The 19492-nt window shown below is 43.8% G+C and overlaps 3 protein-coding genes and 1 non-coding gene across 4 annotated transcripts; 3 read left to right on the top strand and 1 right to left on the bottom strand.

Annotated features, from left to right (window-relative positions):
* Positions 1-1347: 1347 nt before the first annotated feature.
* On the top strand, positions 1348-1420 carry TRNAR-CCU (transfer RNA arginine (anticodon CCU)). Its single transcript has one exon. It is a non-coding gene; the product is annotated as a tRNA-Arg (tRNA).
* Positions 1421-8015: 6595 nt separating this feature from the next.
* hbt (headbutt) lies at positions 8016-19356 on the top strand. The gene is made up of 6 exons (XM_001355721.4): positions 8016-8069; positions 9601-10097; positions 10357-11575; positions 11643-12006; positions 14586-14766; positions 14830-19356. The coding sequence occupies exons 1-6, from the start codon at positions 8016-8018 to the stop codon at positions 15557-15559; spliced, it is 3045 nt and encodes a 1014-aa protein (XP_001355757.4). The 3' UTR covers positions 15560-19356.
* On the bottom strand, positions 12315-13486 carry LOC4816130 (uncharacterized). The gene has a single exon (XM_001355720.4). The coding sequence runs from the start codon at positions 13469-13471 to the stop codon at positions 12419-12421; it is 1053 nt and encodes a 350-aa protein (XP_001355756.3). The 5' UTR covers positions 13472-13486; the 3' UTR covers positions 12315-12418.
* LOC26533818 (uncharacterized) lies at positions 13529-14547 on the top strand. Its single transcript, XM_015181420.2, has one exon. The coding sequence runs from the start codon at positions 13563-13565 to the stop codon at positions 14319-14321; it is 759 nt and encodes a 252-aa protein (XP_015036906.2). The 5' UTR covers positions 13529-13562; the 3' UTR covers positions 14322-14547.
* Positions 19357-19492: the final 136 nt, after the last annotated feature.

Genomic DNA, 19492 nt, shown 5'->3' with positions numbered 1-19492 from the left:
GCACTTTTTTTTATTCTACGAATTTCTTCAATCATAGTTTTTTTGAACCGTTTTTTTCCCATATTTACGGGTGGATTTTTTTAATATGATATGTCTTGTACCACAGTACAGGGCCTTCAATTAAAACCGATTTTTCGTATGCATTGATGATTTTTAGTTTTTAATAAATGCATGTGCATGTGTGTATATGGGATTTGCTACCTGCATGAATTTAAGGCCTTTGCGGTAATCTGACAGCTTAAATTCCTCAAATATCTACGTTAATTGGACACATGTCCATAGTTAACATTTTGCCAGGCAGTCCATGTGGCGTATGCTTAATTTCGGTGAATTCCTGGCAGATCATAATGAGGCTCCGAGGCTCCATGAAATGGCAATTAAGTATTATTTTACGCATAAATCATAGATAACCCCGACCACACGCGAGCCCACACATTACCATATTTACCTATAAATTAACCCGTACACCATGCAACGCATATGCTACAGCTCTGGGGTTCTGGGAAGCTGTCCGCGTTACCGCTTAATTGAACCAAAAGCTGATGTATTTTCTGTTCTTCTTTTGTTTTTGTGTTGTTTTTTCAATCCTCTTTTTTTTGCCGGAGTGGGTATGCTACCACACATTTATTTGATTTATGAGGGCCGTGAGCTGAAAACCACCAAAGTGAGACTTGCATACCCTATTTTCATTGTATCGCACATTTATGCCATTCAACTTTATGGCGCTGCCAGAGTCGTTCATCACTCGTTACAAGCATGATTTTTCAAGAATGTCAGCCAGGAACATCTGATTTACGATAAGTGAGAGTCAATGAATTCCCAAGGAAGGGAGTCACACATACTCGTATGCTGGCCTGCATACCCATACAAGGAGCTTGCTTGCTGAGAAAGTCATCCTCTTGTCGCTACCAAAATAGTCAAGGGGCTCGGGTTCCTTGACAACAACACTCAGCAATGCCATTGAAGTATGTAAATCCATAATTTAGGGAGGGTAACGTTACCTTCGAACGCAAAGGCCTTAAACACTCGAACGATGGCACTTACATATATATCTGTCCACTGCCGATTCATTCTTCAAATGATGGGAAATACTTTGTACAAATTACCGATAAGTGAATGGACATATTCGTTTCGCAAGACGACTACCTAAAAGGAAACCACTGTACGAGTGGAAAGTGCAATCACCGAGGGATAGAAGTGATAGAATTCCAGTTACAACCATGTAATTTTTAAGGGAAGATTATTTTCAAAGTCGGATGTAACATCCCAGTGGATCCAATGGAATTGTGGGACAAAAAAAGGATCTGTATTGAATTTAAAAAGCTGTTTAGTTAAGTAGTTAAACAAGCCCCAGTGGCCTAATGGAGAAGGCACCGGCCTCCTAAGCCGGGGATTGTGGGTTCAAGTCCCGCCTGGGGTTTAGGCTGTGTATATTTTTTTAAATTTTATTTTTCATTGTTTATATTAATATTTGTTATCTATTGTGTGACCTTGTATTCCGCGGTACTCAAAGAGTACAGGAATATTTTAAATTCATGAAGGAAGATATTCCGACCCCATCAAGGATATATTTTCTTGGTCATCAGGGACCGAGTCGACTTAGCCACTGCTGTGGTGCCGCCTTCTTAAGCCGCAAAAGTCTGTGGCATTTAGAATTTTCAAGATAAGAGAAGATAAGATAAGAGAACTACAAATCACAAAGAATTAACGTTGAGATCAGATCAATGCTATAGCTAGAATGAAGAAAATAAGCTGAAGCCAACCTGCCGCTTGTCTCTCCGAGCTCCTGGCCTTCGAACAGTATTAACGCACGCACACATTCACATGTTTTGCAGTACGTTTGTGTGAGTAGACAGCAGGAAAGACGGTGGCAGCCATTGCTATACACTTGTACGTGAGCTGCAGCCCAGCTGCCGTCTGCTTTTTTAGAGCATAGTGCGTTTGAGTGCAAACTTTTAAATACTTACGAATTATTAGTAGGAACAGCCAGAATAAGCAAAACAATATTCTGTGAATGAATCCCCCGCCTTGCGGCCTCGCTCGCTTTCTATCTCTCATTTCAGTTCTTCTTCGTTCTCTCTCTCCCCCACATCTCAACATCCTTTCGTGACCGGAGTGTATTTATGGGTTGTCTAATTGCGCTGCGCCGAATGTAGCTCCATAACTTATTATTCAATTAGAACCGATTATATTCGGTTTAATAATTAATAATTATTTTAATATAATCTAATAGTGGGTCTTCGCCATTAATGTATAAATAATATATTGTTTTGTCACATAGTATTAGTTTAGTAATTTATTATATTTTGTTTGATGGTAGCGGCGCAGGATCAGTAAAAGCCCAAAGCAGAGCCACAGGCAGATAATACGCGGATAGATGGGAGCTTTCACTTCTTCTTTGATTTGGTCTAAGATGACCACAAATTCAGAAAATTTTATATTACTCCCACCACCGATAACTTTATCGTGTTCCAGGACCAAGTCATCCTCCATTGACCATGGCCCTGCGTGCGCCGAGTCCAGCAAAAGACCAATCGTTGCTATCAGCAACCAGAGCTCTAACATATTCGTGGAATCGACCCCAATTACTAGAATATTCAGTAGCTGAAGCTGGAGTTGGCTGCAAAGGTGAACTTATCTCTGCCTCTGTCCCGAAACGACTGAAGGAAGACCCCACCAGACTTGTCGCTTTATATTCCACTTCCACGACGGGAATCGTCGTTCCTGGAATCGACCGACTGCTCAAGTGAATTCCTATATCGCTTTCACAGAAGCAGTTCCGATGAATTATCATTGTTTATATGTGGGTTGCTTACAAGCGATACCCAATCTGGTTACACCATGTACTTCCGTATGCCGAGATCGCGTTCCCTAAGCATCTGGTCTATCCACTATGTGTGGAGCGGCAAGCAGCTGGGGAACATCGGCCAGCAGGCCGGCCAAAACGAAGCGATCGTCGTGGCCAGGGTTCGGACACATCAGGGGCTACAGGCAAAGTCTCCTTTGTTCCTTTGTCCTTTGCGGTCAGAGCCCATGGCATCGTTATCGTATCCTCACAAAATTCTTCGAAAGTACCTTGAATATACTTAGATATGGACAGGAATACAACTACTTCTAAATTAAATACTGAACTAAATGGAAGTCTCAAAATTGTAGTTACTTGTACAGCCTCTGTGTGCATCCAATGAGAAGAGCTCTGCGGATAAGTCAGAACTAGAGGGTAAATGAAAGCCAAGCCGTCAAAATCAACGCCCTGCTTTCAAGCGGAAGTACTTCATACATACATACATATACATATACATGACAGGCATGCTCACAATCACATTCACACAACAAAAGCAAAAACTAAAAGCAAAACATTTAATTAAGCCAACACGTACGCCTCTGGCCACCCCTCCCCGGCGACTCGGGAAGATCAGCGCGGAGGCCCGCCATAACAGCCGTGTGGGGGTGGCTGCCGCATCGCATCTCCTCCACAGTGACGCGGCAGTGGGAGAGGAAGCTGACAGCATTGTTGTGAGCCATCTCGGGTGCCAAAGGGGCTTTGCTGTCTGGGCCGCTTTCAATTTCTATGTTTTCCCCATTCTGCTGCCCTCTTTGTTGGACTTCTGCATGTCGAGGGTGCAGCTAATCCAACAATCCCAACCCCCTGCCCCTGCCCCTGTCCCTGCCCCAAGCAGGTGCCAAAGGAGGAGGTCGATTTTCAATTTATCCAAGAATGGATATTGTGTACAGCCATTGGCTTACATGAAATAAATGTATCAAAGCTACATATTATTGTTCGACTCGGAATTTGAATTGATTCCCTTTGGAATTCAATTCATCCGTCATTTCTTTTAATCTGAATATTATTGTATGTATTGTATGTATACATCAGCCCTCATATTCTATTCAATGGGAATAAACATAGGTAGAAAGTATTTTGTATATGGTTCTCGTATCTGAAACTCTCTTTAGAATCAATCAGTACCATCTAGAAAAATCTTTGATACAGAAAGTATGTGGGCCACATGTCCGAAACCCTGCTCGATTTCCGATGGAGAGAAGTGCCGCCAATTTCTAGGAATTTTGCAAAACAGACACTGATATACTCGGATACATCTTTTGCAGTTTATTGATATCGTTTTTATCCGTATTAATAAGTCAAATGCGCTTTAAAGGAAGCAATACAAAATGGCTTTAAACAAGCTTATTACTGATACTTTGTAGCACGAATAATAACACTGATATAATTGTGTTTATCCAAGCGAAATGAGATTATTTGGAACCAATCAACATATGCAAAACATCAGAAACGACAAATGCTCGACCTGGATCTGGTCGTTTAATACTGAAATTTGTGTAAACCTTTTGGTAAAGCTGGTGCATATATAGTATGTATGAAACTATTGACTGAAAAAAACGTGGGCACCTTTAGCCAGGCAACTCGTAAATTTCGCGTCGGTCAGATTAATTTCTTTCGAAGGCTTTCCTGGAAAATCCTTGAAAATATGTAGATGGCAGCTCAGGGTAAAAAAAGAGGTGATGTTAAATGAACGCCAAGGTAAAATTTATTATCAATGTTTGCGCAGTTAAGCAAAAAATAAAGTGGCACAACGACGAAGCTTCCACCGAGCGAGGGTTTCTCCGCAAATTAAGAATTGGGCTTTAAGGTGGACCGAAAAAGGGCCGGCACATACCCCATACCCCACGTTTGACCGGCTATTAAATGTCATTTGTGAGGCCCTGGCCAGAAAATGTTATCTGAATGTTTTGACAACTTCCTTGACGCGTACTGCCTTGCACCTGAATGTCGTCGTCGGAAATACGTATACCTACATATTTTCCTTTTTCGCTGCCCCATCTTGCCGCCCAGGCTATGTGCCATCTACAGTTTTTTTCCCCCTCTCAGAGCAGTTTATCAAGGCTCTCTTTGTGCTGCTGCTGCTGCTGCTGAGGCAATATTTGTGTTAGCCCGAGTTGGCCCGTTTATATATATATTTCTTTATTTTTTTAGTTTGATTTATGGCAGTCGTGCTCTATTTTTTCGGTCGCTGGCCAAACTATATGTGCCATAAACAAATATTAAGTGAAAAGCCAGAGATTCAAATGCGGGCTCGTAAATTTTCCGCTGCACGAACAAAACTTGGACAAAATCTTGGCATTCCCATTATAAGTAAATTTACTTACGATTTGCTGACTCTGCTCAGAAGTTTCTTGAGTGGACAAATTTCTTCGCCTGAGATGAATGGGCATGGTCTTTTCCCTCTGTCTTTCTGTTAAGTCTTAAGCAAAGTTTTGACCTGCCGGCGATCTTTATTCTGGTTTGTTTTAGTTTATTCCCAATCTACACCCAGTCATCCCTTTACTTAGTCACCATTCAGTAACAATTCATGCAAGTACCACCCCGGTGGATCTGTCTCATCATCATCTCCTCTTCGTACACGTTGAGCCACGTGTATCCATATTTATGGAATTATATTCACAGTGTGCGCTATCCCAAACATCCGCAGCGAACATCCGCCTGCCAATAACCATTCATGATGCAGGACTGCAGTCCTTGCCTCTGCTCATTAAAAACACACACCCAGGTGGTGGCCATTCATTAAATGTGCGCTTTACTATAATTTCATGTGGGCAAATATTTTTGCTGTGGCACATTCGAGCAATATACCGGAGTGGCAGACAGTGAGGGGCAGAGGCAGAGGGAGGACAGCAAACATGGCCGACACTCTGCCTCCCATTTCCCACTCGAACTGACGCTGTCAATGGGCTGGGCTGGGCTGGGCTGGTTGTTTCTGTGTAGCCTGCAGCGCACCACTTCCTGTTTACATAAGCAAACACGTCAATGTGTCTGATGCCACAGCCAGCCCTCCCTGCCCACTAAGTTCCACTAACTTTTGCAAAAAAAAAAACTGTACATTAGCTCAACAAGGATTTTGTTTTCAATACAAAAGCACAAACTGCGCTTGTTCTTTATATATATATATATATAGACAGAATATATGTATGCATCAGAGGGCCTTAGGACTCGCGTGCGTTTGTGTGTGTGAGGGTGGAGGACACTCTAGAGAAAGTTTAGTGCCCCGATAAGCACAGCACTGACAATGCTATACGAAAGCCATGATTTACAATTTGGAACATAATGTTTTTATCATTTACGAATGCCTAATAAACATATGTTTAGGTAATGGCACTGATGATCCACTGATGCACTATACCACATAGCATATAGGGCTGGGATTTGCGAACTGCCATTTGCAGGCCTCCTGGCTCTGGTGACGCATTAATTATCCTTTGAGGCCACATCGATTTATCCCTGGCAAACGCGTGAATTAATAGCCAACGACTTTTGTATCGAGTGGTAAATGAATTATGGGCACAGCCGCCCCTCCACTGTCTCCAGTGTCTCTCCATTCATCCCAGCGAAAGTTATGTAATAATACAATTAAGCATTTTCTCATGCTGAACACTGAACGCTGCGTTTGATTAACAGAAATTCCGAGTCAGCCAAGTGTAAGTCTGCCTGCCTGGGAGTTGAGTGAGTCTGCGGCTGGTGCTGCTGGTTTTGCTGGTGTCATGGTGGAGGTGGAGGTGGAGGTTGTCTTAAAGTTTTCCCCTCCAGCGGCCAGATGAGAGTGGCACAGCGACGAGAATGCAATTTAATTAAAATGAACAAAATTTCTTTTCATTTCCTTGGGGCGGAGGCAGAGAGTACGCGTAGTATAGTGAGTGTCTTGGGGCAAAATGCTGCAGATTTCTTCTCCATCGTCCAAGGCTCTACTATGAATGAGCTCCGTAAGTTATTTGTCAGAATAGCTATACTTTGAGCCAACAAATGGGAATTTCAGTCAAATAATTAACGAGTAAATTTCAGAGAATGTTTGTTAGGTATTTTAACAAAGGAAATCTCTTTCTAATAAGTCGCTTACTCGCCCAGAAGGGAGCATTCCTTGAGAAATCGTTTGCAACATTAAAGAAAGTACCAGCCACACATGGGTGGAGGAGGAGGAGGGTAACAAGAGAAGCGGAAGAGCAGAGACAATGCCCGAGAGGCAGGCATAGACACGCTTTTGTAATTAAATTAGCATTAATGCTGTCGCTGGGATTACGGCTCCGACATTCCGTCACACTCGTCCTTCGCCTCTGCGTGGAGGCTTCATCAAATATCGCTCATACGACGTGCTGTCCGTGCCCTGGCCACTTGAGTGAATTTATGACGCATTTTATGCACACAATTGCTCGACTATTGAGCTATTCCCTCGCTCCTCTGCTCTGCCCAGGACTCGGATCTGTGCGATTTCTGCTCGGAGCAATTAAACTTCAATTTTCATTTCAATTGCAACGTTGTAGCGTAATTCATTCCGGGTTTTATGACCTGCAACGGCGTGGCTACGTGCTCCTAATTGCCACTGCGAGCAAACTATTGTCAAATTTTTGCCAAGAGGGCTATAAATAAACACCCAGGGTTGCAGACTTTAACAGAATGTTGAACAAAACTTTTTACCCGCTTTCAGTCTCCATCTCCCTTTCGCTCTCTACTCTCTACCTCACTCTATATCTACTTGCCGTCTCTTTCTCTTCTGGCTGCCGTCAAACAGAAGAAAGTAAAAATGATTCAAGCAAAAAGTTTGCACACAAGTTAAACGAAGTTTTTAAACACAAAGTGAGTAGAAAAAAAAAATTCTGAAACCGAGCAAAGAAAAAGAAAACAAAAAGTTGAATCAAGTTGCAGGGAAAAAAGTGAGAAAACAATCACAGTGTGAATTAAACGAATCTTGAATGCTCTCAAATGGAAAATCTTTTAAAATAACAAATACAAATAACTCTACTGTACGAGTATCAGTATCCCCCTGAAAAGTTGTCTATCGCAATGGTCCCGCAATCAGGGACTTAGCAGAAAGATAAATTTCGAATGGCTCTCGGGAATTTGCATATTTAACAAACTAGTGCGAAATCGATACATGACCACTGTCTGTGTCCACTCCACTGACAGTGGACCCCATGGAATAAAGTGTATCCACTACATGGTGGCAATGTCGGAAGTTCGGGTTAGGCCCAAGCACAGACTTGTGGCCGGAAGTGTGCACGTAAGCGTCTGTGTCAGTGCGCTCAATGTATGAGTGGTGTGTTTGTGTGTGTGTGTATGTGTGTGTGCTCCCACAAGGAGGCTGTTGGTGTAAGTGCTTTTTCAAGCAAATTGCCAATGTAAATGTTGCAACAACCAGTCGCCTGCAACAACTAAATGCGACCCTCATAGCAGCTGTGTAAACAACGGCAATAACAGCAGCAACAAGAGCAAAGTATTTGCTGATGACGTCAAAAGGCACCCACACACACACACACACACGGAGAAAGAGACACAGAAACCACCCAAATGCATTTAGCTGCCCCATTTACCCCGACCCACCGCACCATTACTCTGACTCCGCACTCCGCACTCCGCCCTTGCACTGTACTCTCATGCAGACAACTCAACTGACGGCAACTCAATTCACAAACGAGGAAGCAACGCAACCAAAATGGCCGCAACGGGCCTTCCTGGCCGCCATTTTGCGTTTCGCTGAGGCACGCGCGATTTGATTTGATTTCATTGCTCTGCTCTTCAGACTCTGGCAAAGGCCATTAGGCGCTGCTCACGAGCAACAGTTGCAATTTGGCCTAGACTTGGCCAAAACATATGTACATACGAGTATTACATGCAGCATACTCGTCTTCTCTACTTATTATGGCTATCCCCTAATCTATTTTTGATAAGTTTATGTGGGGGAGCTTGCAATGATTTCTGCTAGTTCGTCAAAAGTGTGTTTAAGTCGGGATAATTCTATACATACCATACGAGTATTTATGGTCATTTACAGACACAATAGATCTACTCAACTCCTTAATTATTTGATTTAGAGAAATTTCAGTAATTTGTAAGTTTTTACTATAATTTCGAATAGTGAATTTCTGCTGTTCTGTTTTTTGGTGGATACTTGGCTAATTATAGAGATACAATCGGAGACAGTAATTTAAATGTTGATCTCGAGAGCAAACAAGAATCTCAAAAGTTTTCTTTGAAAGCAGTTTGTTATTGTCCTAAAAAATAAAGCGTCTCAAACTAAGACGCTTTATTTTTAACTCCAGATTGTATATTTCTTATTAACCGGGACTTGTTTTTCCGATGCCAAGAGAATTTTCTTGGGATTACTTCTTTTTTTTGCTTTAACTAAACTACTTTCAACTAGTACTCTCCTGGTTTCCAACTGTCTATCTCGGCTCCTTTCAATTCACGCTCTTTCAGAGCTGAGGGCGTCTTTGCCATTGCAAATTAGTGTCACAGAAAAGTGCTTTCTAAGCAAAGAACTTTTTTCATTTTGCGCCATCTTGGGCTACATGGCGTATGCTTAATGCCTGCCTAATTAGTGTCTTATGAAGTCATATGTGAAAGGCAGTCAGTACTCAACTCAACGCTTATCATTATGCTTTGCTTACCGTCTACTTGCAGCCACAGACACCGAGGCGAGACCACTTGCAACGTGCCACAGACACAGCAGCAGGAGCAGAAGCAACAAGCACAAGAGAGTACGAGTATTAACTGGAAAGTGTGAGTGCGGTGGACGTGCGGCGGAGTTGTAGAGGAACGCCTTCACATTGGATTACGCGCAGTTTTACCTTAGACCGGTGCCAATTAGTGGCCAACAGCAGCAACAAACGCAGCAGCAACACCAGCAGATAGTGCAGCAGCAATTGCTAGCCCAACAGCAGCATCAACTGCAAATCCAGCAACTGCAGCAACAACTGCTGCTGCAACAGATCGAACGGGAGTTGCAGCAGCACCAGCAGCTTCTATACAGCCAGCGACAGGCACAGTGTAGCTACCCTCCCGTGCGGCAGCGTTGGCTCTCCGGCAGCCACTACGACTACGCCGCACCGCAGCAACTTGTGCCGCAACTGCAACAAACGCATCCGCATCAGCAGCAGCAACACCTGCAGCATCTTCAACAGCAACAAGAACAGCAGCAGCAGCAGCAATACAGTTACTATTTCAGTCGGGGAAGCACCAGCACCAGCTCCGGCCTGGGTCTGGGACTGGGCCTGGGCTTCGGTCTGGGCAGCGGCAACCTAGCCAGCTGGTATGTACATGACCCTGACCGTACACGAACTCATGAAACGTTCATGAAATCCATTACCTTTTCGAAAAAGTAACGCATAGCTTTCCCCTTCCTTCTAATGTATCCTCTTCTTGAGTTTCGATGCATAATTATGGTCCCAAGCATGATTTCTCCCTCACTTAAAAACGATCCACAAAAATGTAAAATTTCCGTTGCAAAATGAACGAACAAATAATATACCCGATACTCAAACGCTTCCTGGTATGCTCTGGTATTTTAGGTACCATCTGCCCTCCACGTCGGCGCACATCTACATCGGGACAACCAGCAGCGGCGGCGCAGGCACAACCCCGTACCCATATCCGTACCGCGGACTGGGAGCCTATTCCGGCGGCGGCTATCCTGCAGCGGCTTTGATCAACTTTGATGCCTCGCCCACTCCACTACTAGCATCAGCTGGGACTTCGCCTGGCTATCTGCCGCCGCTCCCTGTGCCGGCAGTCCTACCCCCGCCGCCCCCGGCGCCGAGCGTAGCCACCGACTACTACTTCAGCAGCCGGAGCACGCGCACGCTTCCACCGCAACCAACAGCGGCAACGGCAATAGGAGCCACCACAGGAACAGCAGCAGCAGCAGCATCGGCAGCCAGACTATCGCCGTTCCAAGAGTACACGGCTAACGCGGCGGAGGAGCTGCAAGCTGGCTATCGCTACAAGGCCACGCCCCGAAGGCGCTACGACGCCTACGACAACTACGGCTACCTGCCGGGCTTTGCCAGCACAACCGAAGACGAGGAGGACCTACTCGACGAGTGCTTGCCGGCGGCCCTACTCTCCACGGACTGCGACAGTCTCGAGGAAGTGCGCTTTCTACAGCACCAGGCAGAGGAGGACGACGACGAGGACGACGAGGAGGTTGCCACACAGTTGGCACACATTCTTGACCTGCCCGATTTTTTGCATCCTTACGGCGGCGGCGCAGGCGGCAGCAGCAGGGGCAGCATACACAGCCACAAGACGCCGCCGCAACACGAATACCAGACGGAGCACGGCTCAGCCGCAGCCGGAGGGGGAGGGGGAGCTACTACAGGCGGAGGAGGGGGCGTGGGCGGCACGGAAGGAGGAGGCAGCATCAGCGGTGGTGGCGTCGGTCAGTCGCAACGCGAGACGGTTGAGCAACGCTATCACCAATACCAGTACCAGCAGCAGCATCACCACCAGCAGCAGCAATTCCACCATCATCATCATCAGCAACAGCAACAACAGCAGCAGCAGCAGCAGTTCCAACAGACCCCGCAGCAATCGCAGGGACATCAGCAACAGGCGTACCACTCGTACCAATATCCATCGCAGGACAGCTGCGAAGGCTTCAACCACTTCGCCAACGACACCAGCAGCTGTCTGGGCAACCAAAGAATGATGGTTAGCAAATTGTGGAACAGCTGCTTCCCGGAGTTCACGCCGGACCATGTCCATCGGCACAACTTCTATCTGTGCCAGGTAATGTGGTCGCACCACATAAGACTAAGTCGTAAGACTAAACCCATCACTCTCTCTCCCCATCTAGTGGCAGCGGAACACGCAGGTGCGCATTGTGTACCTGTTCTATCGCTGGATAACGGCCATCACCTGTTTGGCGGCGCTGGTATGCTCCCTGCTGGACATAGGGCGCACCGAGGAGCACTTTGAGCATCACTATGCCAAGTGGTGGATCTATCTGACCCACTGGGGCCTGCTCTTCTGCACGGTGCAGGCCTGGCTGGCCGCCTGGATAGTCACCCAGGGTATGATGGTGGAGCGCGAGGACTTTGAGATCGTGCGCCAAGCCAAGAAGAGTCGTCTGCATCACCTGTACTGGGTGCTCTACACCTGTGCCACTGTCTATGCCTTCATTGTCACCATGTGCTATTGGCTGCTGGTCCACAATTCAGGTAAGTCGATCGATATACATTATTTAATATTACCAACTAATAACTACTTAACTTCAAATACCTTAACTATAAATATCCACTTTATATTGTATCACAATCTCATATGTCTGCGATTAAATGGGGTTTTTTATTGTACTTCCATCTCCGCCCCGAAATAATTTAAGGTAGCTAACAACAGCTCGTATGGCTGAGATGCTGAAACTTATAAGTTGCGGGGACCCTATAGGGTCGATGAGGAAGTAGTCTTAAAGAGTGTTGGCGGCTGGCTTTGAAGGAAGTATAGCATTGACAGTATTGAAAAGATATCGTTAAGCAGGTTTCTGTAAGTTTAATTTATTGCAACAATTTTCTAAAAAAAATAGATGGACATACTCAAGACAAAGCATCGATTATAACAAAACGTAATTAAATCTTAGGTTAACAACCGTCTATCACAGAACCATTTGTCTTTACATTCGTCGTTTTCGAGATAGTAGTCAGACATATGGCTCGCCATGACAATACATCCCACAGTCATGGCGTAGTTGATATACACCTTGGCGGCTGCATCCAGGTACTGGTGTGTGGTGAAACCGGGTCGCTTTTTTGTATGCAGCTTTTGAGACATGTACATAGCCCAAGGTCCGAAGATCACCAAGCATAAGGTTAAGGGCACATAAACGTGCATAGCAAGCCCCGAGAGGAGGGTAATAATGGATACTATCAACACAGTGATGCTCACAAATATCAGAATCCAAAGGTCCGCGGTCAGCATTTTCGGCACCCACAGACCCAGCAAGGTGTAGATGAGTAGCACACTAATGCCGGCGAGAACGAAGTGCCAGGTGAGTGCCAGTTCGCATAGGCTGAAGCACATGACCGCCAGGGTTAGGCTCTCGAAGATGCATCCGAAGATGATCCAATTTAGGGGGAATGTGAACTGCAGCCGCCGAAAGCCGAAGAAGCCCAGGGTCAAGTTGAGCCACGCCAAGAACAGGAGCAGCACATTCATATTCCGTTCGATGTGGTGCAGCTTTGGCTTCCAGGCGTACGTGACGATCATCCATTGCAGCGAAGCCAGGGACACTTGGGCGAAGATGAGGACGTACACGTAACAGCGAAAGGCCAAGAGGGAGGGTCCTCGGGCACCTGTCAGTATAGTTTTCTTTTCCTCATCCACGTCGAGGTATATGGTCTCCGTTTGAATGTCGTGCTCAGTGTCTCCATAGGCACTAACCCGTGGCTGGGACGCTCCTTCATTTTGTTTTTGTTCCTGTTGCGGACTCTCTTCATATGGTCCGTCCCGATACGGCTCATTGTTGTATGGATCGTCATCATATGGAAAGAAATCGTTCGGACTGGGATCAACCGCGTCATAAAGAGATACATCGTCGTACTCGTCCGGCCTCGACGTTACATCCGTTTGCGTCCCTGTGGATATCCGATGCGAAGTCGGGCTGTGTACAGATTTTTTATTAAGTGACATACTGCCTGTCAGATTCAGTGCCCCAAAGTAACACACCGACAGATGACAGAGCCAGACGATAGAAGCAAAAACACAAAAACGGTTCACATCGATGAGTGATCCACACAGGGGCTTAAGGGGCCACTCCAAACTGCGGCTGTATCTGTGGATCTATGGAACGGCCCTAGTGTTTATTTTCATCAGCATCCTGCTAATCATATCATTTGGCTTCATCAACAACGAGCCCGACAAGAGCTGTTGCCCGGCTGCCTTCTCCTTCTTCAGCCTCGGCCTACTCTCCATGTTTTTCTATATGAACATGATGTTTCTGCGGCGCAAGTTTCCGATCAACTGGATAATGAGCTGCAGCATGGCTGTTGTCTTCGGTTTGGGCACTGCCTCTATGCTGTGCATGCAGACGGCCGGCCATGTGATTCTCTTGGCCCTGGAAGTAATTGTGATGATGGGCCTCCTCCTACTGCTCGGTTACTGGCTGCCACCGAAGTGTCACCCGCTGCTCTACATTGCCCTCACTTCGTTCATTTTGGCGGTTATAGCCTTTTTCTTGTGCAAAATCATATCGGATCACACCGACGAGAACCACGATAAAGTGGCTGTGTGGATAGCTCGCTTCGTTCTCTGGACAGCCATCTGCCCACTGCTGCTTTTCCAGTCGCAGGTGATCAACGGATACTGGGGCAATGAGTCACCCTATCTGGACATACCGCTCTGCTCGATCCTTCTGCTCATCGACTTTCTGGCCTGTTATGCCTTCCTGGATGCTGTCGACGATATCGAGATTGCCTACGACAGACTGTTTCGCTCAGAGACCGTAGGACTCATTGCCCGTGTTGGGAGGAGCGGAATATGAGCCGCGGGCAACCCAGCCGGAAGAGCATTTTTATAATCGGAATGTTCTTCTAAGACTAAATTACTAAAATGTTACATTCGTACTATTATGAATGCCAAAATATACAGTAATCGTATGTATTAATGGAAACGATTAAGGAGTAATTGCTTGGGTGCAAATCATTTCATTTGAGAGTAGTACTTAGTGATACTTTAAATTAAGAATAACCTAAGCTAAACATCAAAGTCGAATTCTAGTTTTTTAATACTTGCAATCCCCTTTCAGAAATCCACAAAATTGATACTTTGAACATTATGGTGCATGTGCTAAACTCGATTATAATGCTCATTGATTTGGCCATTGTTGGGCATCCGATTAAGATGAGCCACGCCTATTTTACCACGGGCATTGGACTGGCGTATGCCATATTCACTGGCATCTATTTCTTGGCCGGCGGCACAGACAGGTGAGTGGTCAGCACTTTCCTCGGCAGTCCGGCTGATTAATGGCTTCTTATTATGATTCTTAGGAAAAATCAAACTGCCATCTATCCTATGATGGACTGGACCAAGCCGGGCAAGGCCATTATTGTTACGGCCTGTGCCATAATCTTCACTTTCTTTGTCCACTTCTGCTGCTACCTACTGTACCGGGGACGGGTCTGGCTGTTCACCAAGCTCTGCATTCGGGGCCGCCACAATCGGGACGGGGAGATGGGCGAGGGTCTCAACGATGACTCGGGCTCTCGCATGGGCGGAGGAGGCGGTGGTGGCACTGTGGGCGGTACTGGAGGCGGGTTCAGTGGTTCGGTGGCGGCCGCTACTTCTGTGTGTGTTGGCGCCGGTGGCAGTAGCCAGGATTATGCCCACCAGCAGCAATACCCCATTCCGCATACGGAGCAGCCGCGGGCCGGCAATCAACAGCAGCATCAGCAGCAGCAGCCGCCAGCCAACTACCAGGCTCCGCCTCAGTACTCTGGCTACCTGCAGCAGCCCGTGGTTGCTGGCGTCAATGTGGGGGTGATCAGTGCGGAGGGAGTGTATCAACCGATTGGCACAGATTCCGGACGAACCAGTGGTGGGGGCGGAGGCGGTGTAGGTGTTGCCGTGGCCGATGGTTCCGGGAAACACAAGTCTGCTTCTGGCTCTGGTTCGGGCTCGGGGTCGGGCTCGGCATTGACGCGCACCGTAGCCCACTTAGATGCGTCGCAGCGGGAGCAGTTCCTTAACCCCAACAAGATCGTCGAGTATAAGATGTAAAGGCGTTGCACCCGGCACCGGTATACGTTCCACTTGTCCATGAAGTTTTTGGAGAAGCACTGTGCCCAGTGCGAGGCGACGCGCAACGCCATCAGCGAGGAGCAGCGCCACCTTGCTGATGGCGGGGGCGGGGGCGGATTCGGGCACAGTGGTTAGCTTTAGAGTTGCTTTGAAGTTGCTCAAATCAAATTCCCAACTAGGTATCTGCCAGATCAGATCGGATCGAATCAGTATTGCACTTGGTATTGTACGGCATTGTAGTTTGTAAACGTAGTTTCGTAATTTTGTAAAAGCTTTGCCAGTTTTTTTTTAAATGTGTAGACTCGTTCTGTCTGCTAGCGACTTGAAGGAGGAGTAGGAGTGCTTGTCGACCATAATATTGAATAAATTTAGAATATTAGGGATATTCCTTTAGCAACATCCCCTTACGATATCCCCTTGCGATAGCTGGGGGGATATCCGTATTGTAGTTGCTCCTGGATGCTGGATGCTATATGCTGTATGCTGGATGCAATTTCCAACAATTTTAAACACTTTGAATGGACTAAGTTGAACATGGATATGTTACAACTCATACTAGTAGCACCTTAAGTTAAAGCTCAGTTATATTTATACCTTAAAATGCATCAATTGTGTTCAAGATTGTCGTTCCACAAATAGTTACAATACGTTCGGCCCATACTCCTTATGAAGAACAACAAACAACCGAAATGTCAAACACATACTGCCTAAAATTATGTTGCTTAAGTAATTTTTACATAGTTAATTTCCCATTTATCCGCCTAAATTTTATATATCGGTGCAGGTGTAAAGCAAGTACACATGCACATGATCAGTGGCCCCAAGATCAGCCAGAGTCGGACAACAAATTATTGCTAAAATATTTCAATACAAAAATTATAATAGTTTTTGTCTGCTCTTGGGGAACACTGTGCATGGACTTGGACTTGACAAATTTAATTGGCAGTTTTAGTGGCGCAAATATAGAGGATGGGAGGAGTAAAGTTTAACTTTAAGATATGCTTGGCATTGAGTTGCTTAGTGTTTAGTAAATTAATCAAATAAAATACATTATTTCAATGGATGTTTTCCGCGCAAGCACTACGCTGCAAAAATAACTCTACGATATAAAGCACGACCGAAAAATAATAAAAAAAAAGAATATATGTATATCTATATTTTAGCATAAAATGTTGAAAGTAAATAACTAGGACCTATACTTTTTGCTCAGAACAAACAAAGAAACAAACAAATTAACGAAATTACTGTACCTAACGAGGGGCTCAGAATGATTTCAGTTTTTCTGTTTTGTTGGTTTCTGTTTCTGTGAACCATACGGACAGCACCATTACAGCATTATACTAAGTACCCTAAGAACCCAAAAATGCAAACACTTAGCAAGTGATTAGAGTTACAGTCAAATGGAAATGGAAATGGAAATATGGAAGTACCCATACTCGTACGTATATGTACGTATATTTATGTGTATGTAAATAGTTGTTTTCATATATGTTGAGCGAATTCTATCTATATTCAAATGCATAGGCGACCCCCAATGACGGGAGGGAAGCTGTTGAACAATGAAATCAAATCTCGTATAAAAGTGTAGTCAACTTAAACCGAAATGCAACAATGAAACGAAAACCAAAACCAAAAACCAAAAACCAAAAACCAAAACCAAAATCAAATGCAATGAATAAAACTCGTCAAGAGGAATGTGTTAACAAGCAAAAGCAAAACCAAATACAAATGCAAATACAAAGCATATTTAACTAAATATACAGAAGTCAAAGTGCAACCAAATACGAGTAGCATCCCCTAGCTATACATACTCGTACATACACACATACTTAAAATAAATAAATAAATAAAAAAAACAAATAAAAACACACACGAATACAAATGCAAATACAAATACAAATACAAATACAAGAATGTAAAGCCTAGTAAAGTAATGCAATTAATTTTTGATAGATTTACATAAACAGAACGCTCATAGCTCATATTCTAGAGACCTCTCACACAGAAGCAGAACTGCAGACAGATCGGATCCTTAGCAGATCTCCAGGATGCTTTGTTTGATGTTTGATGTCAGCATTTTGATGTTATTTTTTTCCCAGTTTCTTTTTAGATAAATTTAACCAGTTTTGGTTTAGGTTTTTAGCAGAACTGAAAATGTGCTTCGTTTTCGTGTCAGTTTCCCTCGCCTCGTTTCTCCCAATTTGTTTTCCAACATTTAGCATAAATGTATAAATGTATGTTTATATAGACTGAATATTATTAAAAAAAGAAGAAAATCTAACAAAAAAAAATAATTAAAAAATATATATAAAAGAAGCGAATAAACCTTTTTGGAATGTGTAAAAATATAAACAAAAACTAAAGCCAGAGTTCATATTAACCACAACGTAAAACAGTAAGCACATATCAATAATTAAACAAGATCATTCTTAAATGAAAATTAAAGAAAAAGCAAGCAAAAGATAAATTAAATTAAATCAAATGAATTAAATTAAATTAAACGGAAAGCAAACGTTTCAAAGTAAACAAATTCAAAGTTGACCTCATCAAGAATCACCAAACACCAAACAAACCGAAATGTTTAAACTTGCATAAAGAAATATGTATGTGTAAATGTTAAACAATCATTACAATACGAATACGAGTATATGTACTATATGCAGAATATATTTAGCAAAGAGAGACAAATTCAAATATTATATTTTGTAGATTTTTAGTAAACTAGAAGTGAGTGAACGTGAACATGGACAGCATATATCTAAAATATATACCCCCTGTATACATACATACATACAGTACATACAGTACACACATCCCTGCATATACAATACATAGTATAGACATGTAGCTCTCTGTACCCGAGGCGAGAGTTTGTTCTGAAGTTGTTGGGGAAACAAACGAGAGAATGGAAAAGCTTTAAGAAACCCAAATGGTTGGACGAAACATTTACACGCTCCAATAAAAGTTGATTTAATTGCTCAATCGGAGTCATCCATTGGCTCATCCATGGACGGCTGCTCAACAGGGGACGAGCATTAGTAGATGTGAGGAGATGTCAGGCATTGATGCGAGTATACAAAACAAATCATTCACTCAACTGTTATTAACAAGAGCACACAAAAATGAAAATTTTAATAAGCTGCATGCGGTCGTGGATTGCGAAGGAGAATAAATTAAATTTCAACGTACGAGTAATAGTGAAATCTACGAGTAAGTAACTAAAACTAAATTAACAACCAAATGCAAAAGAAAAACCACAACAACTACAACAAGCAAGCAAATTGTTTACTTCAAAAGTACGAGTATTTCTGCGCATTTAAGCAAAATCGTAAAAAACAAATGGTTCAACATTTCCAATTAAATGTGTCGAAATTTTGTTAACCAATTAAATACGAAAACACATTCAAATTATAAACGAAACAAGATTTCAATGAACAACAACAAGCTAAAAAAAAACAAAAACAAAATTCGAAAGGAAAACTAATAAAATCGTTAGAAAACGCATGAAAATGTTAACGCTAATGATGGAAGGGAAAGGCATTTTAAAGGTACAATATGTATTACCAACAAGAAGAAACAGAAAAGTATAACTCGAAATTCATTAGAAAACGTACAACGTGTATGTGTATGTATATGCCCGTGTACGTACAGGCATCATATATATTATTATTAACTATTATTATGTATTTGAAAACAAAGAATTGTGAATTAGTATTAAACCAACAAAAATGGCAAACAAATGGTGGTAAATAAAGAATGTAAAAGGTAAACAAAAACTAGTTGAGTTGTTAATCACAACAATCAGAAAATTCCATCAGCATAGTTTCTGGATCCATCTGCCACCCGAAACTACTGAATATCGCACTGGGACGATGAAAATTGGCGTGCACGAAGAAACGGAAGCTAATAAAT

This window comes from Drosophila pseudoobscura, chromosome 4 (assembly GCF_009870125.1).
Source record: "Drosophila pseudoobscura strain MV-25-SWS-2005 chromosome 4, UCI_Dpse_MV25, whole genome shotgun sequence".
NCBI lineage: Eukaryota > Metazoa > Arthropoda > Insecta > Diptera > Drosophilidae > Drosophila > Drosophila pseudoobscura.
The sequence above is the reverse complement of the archived record's forward strand: the minus strand, read 5'-3'. Positions and strand labels throughout refer to the sequence as shown.

Coding starts and splice junctions, on each gene's coding strand:
- hbt (XM_001355721.4), top strand. CDS start 8,016: ATGTCGGAAGTTCGGGTTAGGCCCAAGCACAGACTTGTGGCCGGAAGT. Junction 10,098..10,356: donor AGCGGCAACCTAGCCAGCTG/GTATGTACATGA, acceptor CTGGTATTTTAG/GTACCATCTGCCCTCCACGT. Junction 14,767..14,829: donor TTGGCCGGCGGCACAGACAG/GTGAGTGGTCAG, acceptor TATGATTCTTAG/GAAAAATCAAACTGCCATCT.
- LOC4816130 (XM_001355720.4), bottom strand. CDS start 13,471: ATGTCACTTAATAAAAAATCTGTACACAGCCCGACTTCGCATCGGATA.
- LOC26533818 (XM_015181420.2), top strand. CDS start 13,563: ATGAGTGATCCACACAGGGGCTTAAGGGGCCACTCCAAACTGCGGCTG.